The following is an 11677-nucleotide window of genomic DNA, read 5'->3' as shown; positions in this document are numbered from 1 at the left end:
ACACATCCTTATTCTTTTCTTCTAACAGTAACTTTGCAAATCATTATTTAAGAAGCTCCAACTCATGCACTCTCACCTATTAATCTCCCCAATGATTCTCTTGGAATCATTTTTCTACAGATCACATGAAAACATGGAAGCATAGGAAGGTTAAGTAATTCGCCAGAAGACACTCAGGTATAAAGTTGTAGCAACAAGACCTGAACCCAACAGACCACGCCTCACACACGTGCCATATCCTCTTCACATTTGCCATATCCTCTTCAGGTGGAGGTGACAGAGGCATCTGCTGTCTTTCAGCTTTGCTGGAGGTTTGGGAAGTCACTCCCTGCACATGCTCATATATACTTGGTTTGAGGAATCAGTGTGGGTTGGTAGGAAGTTTCAGGACAGAAAAATGAGGGGCCTGAGTCCTTTAACAAAGAATGAGTTGAGGACGTCCATGGAACAGCAGGGCTTCTCGGCCAGTCTCTCCCCTATTCTGAGTGTTTACTGGCAAGGGCATTAGGACAGGGTGCTCCTGGTCTCAGGGAACTCATAGTTTGGAGGAGGAACAGACCACAGAGCGATATGACTCACTTCATGTGCTCCATGACAGAGGCACATTCATGCCTTGGGTGTGGACAGACAGGCAACTGGAGATGCTTTTGGGAAAGAAAGACCCTATAAATTTAGCTGTGATACCATAAAAGGAAGCAGCTTCTGAGTGTGTGGCAGACCTGGAGATGGGGCCCTGACTCTCGACCCACCGAGGCCATGGTATCAAGAAGAGCTCCTGTGGCGGGAAGGCAAGGGAGCCAGTAAAGACGACAGCGATCTTTTCCCACAGGTCTGGCTAGGGAAACGGGTTGAGAGATGGAGTGATGTCACAGAAACGAGGTGGAAGGTGACAGTCACTGTGGCTATGGTAGAGGACTCTGGAGCACTTGCAGCTAGCTGTTGGTGAGCAGGAACCAGGGAGATGAACAAAACTTCTCCTTAAAGCCATGTGCCACCCACAGCTGCACTTGGGCCCCTGCTGGAACCCACGTGTTATACTCAGCTGAGAGAATCTGGGTGGCAGCTCTCCTCAGAAACTCCCACGTGTACCAACCTTCTGCATTCACTCACCAGCCTCCCTTCCCAGCTTAAGGCTAGGGCTTGGAGTCTAGAGGTCAGGGCCTTGGCCTTTCTTGCAAGGTGGCCATCTTGACTACCTAGTATACTTGCTGTCCATCCTGATTCTCCATCTTCAAGGAGTGTCACCCCCTACCCCCCGCCTGTCCCCTGAGCTTCCTTTGAGAGTATATTTCTCCTCTAGTCATATGGGACTATGTCCAGTTCTGGGCTTTGGTTGCCTTTCACCTTAGAGAGAAACGCCTTTCTTCCTAGGTGTTGTCCAAAGATGTAAACCTAATCTGTCACCACATGGAAAGAGCCTCTGAGAGAGGCAGATGGTGTTTCCTGTCACATCATTTGAGACTTCTAAATTCAGTAGGACCTGAAGCCCCATAACTAAGGACTGGATTTGCTGTCACTCTGTCTTTAGGAGGTCAGCTTGTAAAAACACTCGCCGTGGCAAGGGCAGGGCAGATGGAGGAAGAAAACTATTCTTAGGAGCTCCTCGGGATCACCTGAGCTATTCACAAACAGGAGCTCCACAGCCCTGGCATGCAACAGGCCTAGTGTGTGCTTCTGGGCTGCTGTTCCCACCCCGCACCAACCTCCTGCACAGGTGACTCTCATTCACCAGCTCTGTGTACGCGCCTCTGGCCCCTTTTATAAGATGCTTCAAATGACTTATAAATTATGATCTCAAAATCACCCTGGCCCACACCCAGAGGCCAACATCTAGGAGGAAAGGTCTGAGAAAGCACTTCTAGAGAGGAGAAAAACCATGCTTGGGTTGGGGGAAGGTTACTACTAGCAGCTGCTCTGTCCCAGGGGAGCCAGGATAGAAGCGGCAACTATAGTGGGAAGGATGACAGTGATGGCCAGGCTGCCGAGCCCTCTGTTCATCCGAGTCCTGCCATGAGTCCTGAGGACCCTGGCATGATTTCTCAGTTCAGGAAGAATTTGAAGCAAGAACTTCTTGAGGCATGGGCATGGCTTTTAACTCTTCTGACTTGGGTGGGAGTCACATAGCAAGACACAAGATTTCTAAGTTCCTATATTCCATGTAGAAAACAAACAAACAAACAAGCAGAATTTAGCACTTGAAATTCCTTTCTAAAGGGTGAGAGGTCAGTCTTGGGTCAGTGCTGGGACATCAAGGTCATTTTCTGATGGTGAACAGGTAGCTTCCTTGTGGAGTCTAGTGATTCAATGACTTCATGGGGTTGTCACCTCTTGTCCCCTTAGGTTGCAGCAGGAGCTGCTCTCCTGCCTTCTGGGAGTGGGTCCAAGCAGGATTTGTGGAAGAAGATAGCTCCTCTGTGTGTCCTGAGGCCGATGTAGATGACACCCTCGGCTCTCAGGCCTCCAACCTCTTAGTCTGTAAGCATGTCAAGACCAATAAGTCTGCAGTCTACACTAGGATTTGGGGGACTCCGAGAAGACTCAGCAACATCATCAAAATGATCCCATGGGCTTTGATTTATAGGCAAATAACGGTTTGCAGCAGAGAGGACGGGATTCCGCCAGCGGTTTGAGTTCATCTGCAAGGTCTGAGGTTCTGGTTCATTGAGGAGATTTCTCAAGCTGCTTCTGCCTGGGCCAGAGGCTGCATGTTTCAAACCGTGATCCAAAAACAACAACGACAACAAAAAAGGAAAATGCATGCTTTGTGGATTTTGCTTACATGCTTTCCATAGCTGGACAGACTTTTTGCAGGGTGCCCCAGGAACATAGAATTTGACCACTGTGACAGAACAAGATCTCTGCATAGCCCACAATATAATGTCACATGCTGAATAGCCAGCCATTTTCAGCTCGGGCCCTTCTCTAGGTAGATGTTTGCCCACCATCCTGGGACTTGGAGGCACTCTCAGAGAAGCTAGCAAGTGCTCCACGAAGCAAGGAGGGGTACTCCTTGTCAGCAGTAGTCACGCAGAGGCAAGCTTTCCCCCTGCCTACTCGTTCTCTCCTGGCTCAGAGGGGTGCAGAAGGCCAGAGGGTTCTTTTCGGTTCTTCCCCATCAGGAGTCAACTGGAAGACTTGACCCACAGTCAACCCACTTCTATTCCTGGCACTGTGTCAGATTTTTTTTTTTAATTTTTTTTTATTTCCACTAGGAGTTTAGCCAGCTCTGTTCTTAGCCATGGATACAAACTGTGGAGGCATTTCCTGTTCCAGGTGGTTTTGAGCAAAAAGCCAGCCAGTGTGGGCTGAAGGTAGGCGGGGGTGAAATTCTTCAGGAACTGCTCCCAGCAAATGTGAGAGTAATTCAGAATTAAACTGGGTTGACTTCCAAGCACCCAGCCCTGAGTGGAAACACGGCCTGCTGGAGCTGACTCTAGAAACATAACCAGCGAGCATGGACCACCTTCAGGCTGCTCCTGTCTATGTGCCAGGGCCTGGAATGCTTGGGTTATGAATTTGGGATAAGATAAGGGGACCAAAGTTGGTTACAAGCTCCCATGGAGGCATGGTACTGCTTCTGGGGAGCCAAGTCATTCAGGCATTTAAACCAGTCCTCTTGGGATACAGACTGGCAGTTGCACACAATGAAATGCCATCTCTGTCAGTCGACCTCTGGTCCTGATTAGACTCCACTGGCGATTCTGAGAGGCTCCAAACTAAAATGGATTCAGGTAGAGTGCAGAAATGGGCATGAAAGTAAGTCCTCTGGAGCTTTTGTTTGCTATCTGCAAATCCAGCATAGTGATGCTCTGTGGTATATTGGGGTGTGGGGGTCAGTCTCTAAAGTGCTGCACTGCCCAGTGACTGGGAACCACAAACATGGATATTACTACTCTGCTTTGAACATGTGGCCTCTAGGCTTCCACAGTAGAGCTGAGAGGGCCAACTGACAGCAAGCCCTCATGTGGGTCCTAGTGATGAGTTCCTTTATATTCTAGGCCTTAAACCTCAATGAATTGTTGATTCTGGCTCCATCCTCTGCCATGCTTACACTCCTCAGAAGAGCAGAAATGGAGATGGTTTTGTTATTTCTCCCAGACTCATGGAGATGGGTCAGGCAAGATGGCTGCTGGGGGATCTTAGGAGTGTAGGACTTAACTTTGCTGCTTTATGGAAGAACTGGCACGGTACACTTAGAGCTGGGCCAGCTCTTAGACTACTGGGTTCATAATTTTGTGAGGTGAGGGTGAAAGCTGACCGCAGTGTCTTGTGGAGTCTCAGTGCTGTGCCCTTTGGTAAAGAAACATGCTCCCGTGGCAGAAGGATTCATTCCTAGAGCATCAGCTGGGAAAGGTAAATTTGGAGGGGGTGGGGGTTGACACTAAGTGGCAAGGCTTCTGATGTCAACAGTGAAGAAATTGACCCATTTTCTCAGGTAAGTGGGAAGGGGTGGGATCTCTGGGAATTCAGCAGAGGGCTGCCACTCTGAGAAAGTTGCCCTTAGGCTCTGCATAATAGTGCTGTGGTCTTGACTAACACGCACCTGCTAGAGATTAGTTTTGTGTCTGTCTCAGCTGAGTAAACTCAGGTTGTGACCATTTCTAAGAACGGCACAGATACATTTGCGTAATCTAAAGAAAGGTAGGGATGTGGTCAAAGACACAGTTTCTTTATCCATCAGTGTTAAAAGTTCAAATAAAAAGGTTTGGTTTACCCCAAACACTTGGCAATTATGCCCCTCCCCCACTCCCTGGACACCTTACAACAGAGGCTGAGAGAGGGGACCCTGAAGATCAGCCATGCCTAGTTTGAAATTTAACCAAAACAAGGACCATGGGGGGTTTTGGCCGACATGGGTGACAGCATCTCTGTCCCGCTGAACCAAGAAAAGAACAGCCCTTGAAACCCCAATGAGTTGTTTTCCTCCTGAAGCCTGTGGAAACAATACTCAGGAGTTCAATGCAGTGTTCCTACTTCCTGATGCTCAAGGACCAGGCTGATCTTTGCTGAGGGTTAACTGCAAGACTGGAATCACTCAGAGGCCCTCCTTTAGCTAGGAGGGGTTGGTTTCAGTGAATCTGTCCTTCAACGGAGGGCAAAGAGCACCAGTCAGGATGGAATTCAACCTTTTAGAGCTATGCAAGAGTATGTGCTTGAAATCAGCCAGTCACTAAGACGTTAGGTCCCCAGGGCTTGGTGAGGGCCAGTGCTGTTCTGTGTCCCCAGTCAGCTTAGGACCACTGCTCTTTTCTTAGCAAGAGATATGTCTAGTGCCCTTGGCAGCCTTCAGGGGCTTGCTGAAGGATGGCCCATGGGTCTCTGCTACCTGGGCTAACTACACTGGGTTCTCCAGGAGAGATTGTTGGGAAACACACATCCCCAACGCCTCATAGATTCCTCCACATTTTTATTTTCCATCCTGTCTAAAAGTGATGATACTGACTGTACTCTCCCCACCCCCCCACAACATACCTTGGATCTTCCTGCAAAGAGCGCTGTCTGGTCCATTTTGGGTACTTATGGTATTCCAATGAAAGTGCAGGTATAACGCCAGGGTTATACCTGGGAGAAGGTATACAGGGAGTACAAGTATATATAAAACTGGGAGAAGGATTTAGTATGGGAGCTACAACTCCAGTCGTCAGAATCTACTCATAGGGCAGCAACTTTGAGTGAATGAGTTTAGTTTTACCCAGGAAGCTGTGAGCAGGTTTGTCTTCCACCACACGGATCCGCCGAGCTCCAGCAGGAATGACAGCAGCTTCAATATAACCTGTGGTGACAGATGATATACTGCTGAAGCGCACATCAGTCCTGGATCGGAGGCCCACATGGAATCCCCCATTTGAACTGCCCAACTACACCCCCTGTGGTGAGTTCAGAGACTGCAGGCTGACAGCGGAGTTCCAGCTTCTAAAACCATTGGTTCTATGTTGAGTTGCAATCACCTCTCTTGAACATGTATTTTGGAACCCCCAAACCCAGTCCCTCTACAGAGGGCAATGCACACTAGTCAGGATAACTATAGAGATATGTAGGTGTTTGTGTGTGTTAGAGTATGACTTCATTTGGAAATAAGAGCCTTGCACACATATTTAGCTAAGGTGAAGTCATATCGAATTCAGCAAGATCTTAGTCTGAACACGTTTTCATTAAAAAATTAGATTTCCTTGTTTATCATGTGTGGGAGTACTTGTATCACGCTGCACGTGTGGATGTCAAGGAGAAACTTGGGAAAGTCAATCCTTTCTTTCCACCATGTGGGGTTCAGGAATCAACTCAGGTCATTAGCCTTGACAGCAAGCTCCCTTCTCTGCTGAGCCATTTTGGCTTAAAATAGCTTTTAAGGAGGAGGGATTTGCAGATGCTATCGAGATGGCTCAGCGTGTAGGAGCACCGACTGCTCTTCCAAAGGTCCTGAGTTCAAATCCCAGCAACCACATGGTGGCTCAAAACCACCCATAATGAGATCTGATGCCCTCTTCTGGTGCGTCTGAAGACAGCTACAGTGTACTTATTTATAATAATAAATAAATCTTAAACAAAAGAAAAAAAAAGGAGGAGGGATTTGCACACAGATATGTCATGGGCAAATGCAATGAGAAGATGGCAGTGGAGATGGATGAATCTTGTACAAGGTGAGGACCCTGCCCACGCAATTATCTCAGACTATCAGTCTCCAGGGTAAGAATCTAAGTTTCTTCTGTTTGTGCCTCCCAGCCAGCAGCATCTTGCTTCAGCTGCCTGGACTCTACATGGACACATCATAAGCAACGCTCTGGTGTCACTCCTCTGTTGGAAGTTCCTTCATGCTCTGTCGCAGCTTACCTTTCCTCTGAATGCCCACAGGATCATAACAAAAGCAGAGAGAGTCATCCTACAATGAAACCATCCCTTTCCTTGCCCCGCACCACCTCCTGCCTCCGCTGCCCTGGTGGCTTCTGTGGCTTTAGTGGCATACATTTTTCCCTGCTTCTTTGACTACTGCCATGTGTGTGTGTGTGTGTGGGGGCCCTGCATGTTCCATCTGCTCACAGAGCTGGGTGAGGGTAGTTAGTGACCAGCCAGGGTGGACATGCCTGGAGGGCGGTCAGGGATCCAGTCAGGGAGTATCAAGTTTACTATGTCAGTAAATGGCCCAATGGGGTTTGGGATTCTGAAGTGCAGATTGGTAACCATTTACACCCGTGTTTAGGTTCAAGGCCAGGGTTATAATGCATCTACCTCATCTGGGAGGATGCTGTGTCTCAATGTGGTCATTTAAAAACACAGAGATTTCTAGGTCCAGCCACATGAAGGCAAGGAAATATCTGGGGAAAATATTTATATTTTGATTTCTCACAATATAGATGTCCTTTTGTTATAAAAATGGTGCTCAATCACTGAAACAACCTAATCAAGCTAAAAACTAAAACTTGTATCACATTAAAAAATATTTCAATGCTTTATCTTTCAACATGTCTTGTGCATTTAAACGCACACATAATTTCTGTTAATCTGATGGTATACATGCTTTCAATGCACAAGGAGAATTTAAGATGCAGCCATGAGGTGCACAAACATTTATGTAAAAGGCAAGCAGTATATTATGAAGTAACAAGGGCATCATCTTGCAAAGTGCAGATCCACACAGCACCTACACCAGTGGTTCTCAACCTATGAATCACAACCTCTTTGGCAAACCTCTCTCTCCAAAAGTATTTATATTACATTATGATTCATAACAGTAGCAAAATTACAGTTATGAAGTGACAATGAAATAATCTTACTGTTGGAGGTCCCCACAACATGAGGAATTGGATTAAAGAGTCATAGCATCAGGAAGGTCAAAAACAACTGGATTAAGCCATGGAGGTTATGAATTCTGTTTAATTGCTCTAAGGTCTGGTATCGTTGGGGAGAAAATACTACTACAACAGCATAATAGCAGTGGGTTAACTTCAGTAACTCGTTATGATGAGAGCTATTAAATCTTTAGGACAGAAAGACCCTCTCTGCGTCACAAGTGGTAGCAATCCATTCCATAGCAAATGTCTTTTCAATGGAAAAGACTCTTATGGTGCTAAATACTACCCCCATCTTTTTTATTTCTGCTTACAACAGGAATAGATGTACTATTCTATATTTTAATATGTAAATTATTCAATGAAAACAATGAATTTTTATTTAACATATATTTGTATATAATATAACCATGAGAGGCCCAGGTTGGACATAGTGGAACACACCTTTAATGCCAGCACTCAGGAGGCAGAGGCAGGCAGATCTCTATGAGTTCAAGGTTAGCCTGGTCTACAGAGTGAACTTCAGGTCAGCCCAGCCCTACATAGTGCAACCTTGTTCCTGAAAACCAGCAAAACAAACAAAAAAGATAACGGCCACAAAGACACATCTCGAGACCCCTTTTCTTTTATTTCAACACCTCCGATTAGCACCACCATATTATGAATCCTTGAATCTATCAGTCCAGATGTCAGAGAGGAGTCTCCATGAATGTTCCAAGTTGTATTTTGCTCAGCTCCTAAGCAGTTCTTAATGCAAGCAAGTGGACAGTAAGGGCTAACCACTGCACGAATACAGAGCCTGGGCTGCTTCTCTGCACAGTCACCGAGTCTTAAGTGACATAGTTCTAACTGCACCAACTACTTGTATAGACCGGTCTGTGAGGCTGTGAGGGGCAAGCCAGTGAGCAGGGAATGGATTCCCCCTGGCTTATCACGTAACTAGCTAGAACATGGATTTACCCAAAACAGCTGAAATCACTTTTACCATAAAACTATTTCTATTTTTAAGTTTATGCAAAATATATGAGATTATAGATGGTAGGACTTTCGGAACAGCCCATCCTTAAGTACACTTTATCCCATTTCTCTGTTATTGGAAACACCTTTATTGGTTCGATATATGACTACTTATATATCTTCTTGCATATATATCTGCACAAATATAAATATATGTAATATTGTACATTAATGTCAGGAGTATCATTATAACTCAATATTTTATTATACTACAATATTTTGAATAAATGTTTGCTATTTTAAAGACATGATCTGTCTCAAAAATGATAATGCACTAATATATATAGTTCTATTTCATGGTTTTGTTCAAATTTTGATGTATATATTGCCTTGGTAACAGCTACTTATACTGGCATAAATAGTGTTAGAGACAATGCTATGTCATAGGCAAATATGCACAAAAGACTTCAGCAAACCCAGTTAAACAACATCTAAAAAGCATTATATACTATGATCCAATGTGACGTACTTCAAGAATGTAAGGTAATCAATCACCCATATTAATAGGAGATAAAATCTACATGATTATCTCAATAGAAACAAAGAAAATACTTGGCAAATTCAACTAGGAGTAGAAAGGGAATAACGCCAGCATGATAAAGGTTATCTAAAAATCCTCACAGCTAACAATATAACTAATTTCAAAATACTGAGTCATTCTCCTCTTAGGAGAAGGGTTTTTAAAGAGCAAATCTTGCTTGCTTTTCCTATTCAACTGTGTATTGGAGGCTCTTAAGCAATTGGGCAAAAATAAACAACCAAATATATAAATACATAAAAGAGATAAACATAGGAGCAAAAAATAGACTATTTCTATTTGCACATGGTAACACTGTATGTAGAGCAAGTCCCAAGGAATGACCCAGGGGAACTCCTAGAAAGCGGTGCAGTGGGTTGGAAGATACAGGGGAAACTATAAAAATCTGCTGCATTGGGAAGCAACAGTTAGGAAACTGTTTAGGTACCATCCAAAAACAATAAAACATTTCAGAATACATCTAAGACAAGATATGTTAGTCTTCTATACTGAAGGCTACAACATGCTATTGAAACATATTAGGGAAGATCTAAGTAAATTAAAAGGTATCATATGTTCATGTTTATGGATCAGAAAGATTTTATTTGGGTGGGGGCATGGATCCTGGGACTTGATCTAGGCCCTTGTGCATGAGAGGCAAGCAGGCTACCACGGAGTTCCAGCTATAGTACCAGAAGACTAAATAACAGGACGGGAGGAGCAACTTGTAGATCTAAGATAATAACTATCAAAATCCCCCCAAAGACATGTGTTTGCCAAACATGACAAATTGGTCTTAAAATTCATATGGAAATGCCAGGGCCTCATGAGTGTCAAAACACATATTCCAAGTGAAGTTGGAGAACTCATACTTTCTGATTACCAAACATTTTATTTAACTACACTAATCAAAAGAGTGTGGTACTGGCATGAGGATAAATACTTCTATCAATGGGATATGATTGAATGTCCAGAAATAAATCATTTGTTGCTTATTTTTATAAAACAAAGATGCCAGGAATACTCAATGGGAGAAAGAACAGTCTTCAACAGACAGCATTGGGATAATTGGTTACCCTCTATCTCAGACCACTCTCTCCACAAAGCCCAAATAACTAAAGTTGGGTCATGGACCTACATGTAAGAGGTTAAACTACGGAACCCTGAGGACAAGACAGAAGTAAACCTTGGTGTCCTAGGACTGGGCAGCAGCTTAACCCTGTAGCAACAAAAGAAAGTCAAATCCTGGCTCCTATCAGCATTTAAGAGCTCGTCACTCTTCGCCATGAACAGTATGAAAAGGCAGGTCGTATTGCTGGGATGAAGGAGTTGAGAGTCATTAATCTTATCAAGAATCTGATCCAGAATATATAAATAACACAATTCAGTAATAAAACAAACATCCCAGCAAAAAAATAGATAAGCAGTTAAATGGGCATTTCTTGACAAAAGTTACAGACATGGCCCGGCCATTATATGAGTTCATGAAAATATGCCATGTGGCATGAATCACTAAAGAAGCCCAATAGAGAGGATGGTGAGGTACCACATCATCTGCACTGTGACTGCTGCATCAGAAAGCAGAAGAGGGAGCACTGGTGAGTGGTGGACAGAGTAGGGCCCAAGTCCACTGCCAGTTAGACACCCCAGGAAAGACAAGTAACTTTCCCAAGAAAAATATGTTCCCTAGTAACATAGTATACACAAAGCAAATGAAAACCTGTCTGCATGATAACTTGTACACAAAATCCTATACCCAGTCAGTATTATTTGTAGTAGCAAAAGCTGCCACTACCACAACAACAGGAAAAACACAACAAAACCCAAACCTGATGGACATACTGCAGATGTGGCCTAGCTAAACAATGCAGTCTTGTAGGACAAGAGAAAAAGGGAAATGTTGCTGTAGGCAGCGACAAAGCTGAAGTTTGGAAACATTGTACTAAGTAAAAGTGGCCGCACAAAGCACCACCTGCTCATGACTGTAGCCCTGAGATGGTCAGAACATGCAAATTGATCAATGCAGATCAGATCAGAAGTAGCAGGAACTAGGAGGGAGATCAGGAAGGGTGCCAAACTGCTTTCCTCTAAGAATGCCTCCTTTTTTTTCCTTTTCTTTTTCTTTTTCTTTTTTCTTTTTTTTTTTCTTTTTTTGGTTTTTCAAGACAGGATTTCTCTGTGTAGCTGTCCTAGAACTCACTCTGTACACCAGGCTGGCCTCAAACTCAGAAATCCACCTGCCTCTGTCTCCCAAGTGCTGGGATCAAAGGCGTGCGCCACCACTGCCTGGCTTCTTCCTTTTAAAAAAAAAGGGGGGGGGACTACAAATAAAACTAGTACTGCCACCAAAATTACTCCC

General features: G+C 44.4%; 1 protein-coding gene across 2 annotated transcripts in view; it reads right to left on the bottom strand.

Moving 5' to 3' along the window:
• Adamts17 (ADAM metallopeptidase with thrombospondin type 1 motif 17) overlaps nucleotides 1–11677 on the bottom strand; it is a 319009-nt gene that overhangs the window by 72761 nt on the left and 234571 nt on the right. For both annotated transcript variants that reach the window (XM_031386937.1, XM_031386938.1), the window contains one exon: nucleotides 5693–5773. In XM_031386937.1, coding sequence (XP_031242797.1) covers nucleotides 5693–5773 — 81 coding nt within the window. The remainder of the gene's footprint in view (nucleotides 1–5692; nucleotides 5774–11677) is intronic.

Source organism: Mastomys coucha, unplaced genomic scaffold (genome assembly GCF_008632895.1).
Source record: "Mastomys coucha isolate ucsf_1 unplaced genomic scaffold, UCSF_Mcou_1 pScaffold21, whole genome shotgun sequence".
In the NCBI taxonomy this organism is placed as follows: domain Eukaryota; kingdom Metazoa; phylum Chordata; class Mammalia; order Rodentia; family Muridae; genus Mastomys; species Mastomys coucha.
Note: the sequence above shows the minus strand (reverse complement) of the source record. Positions and strands in the feature narration are given on the sequence as shown.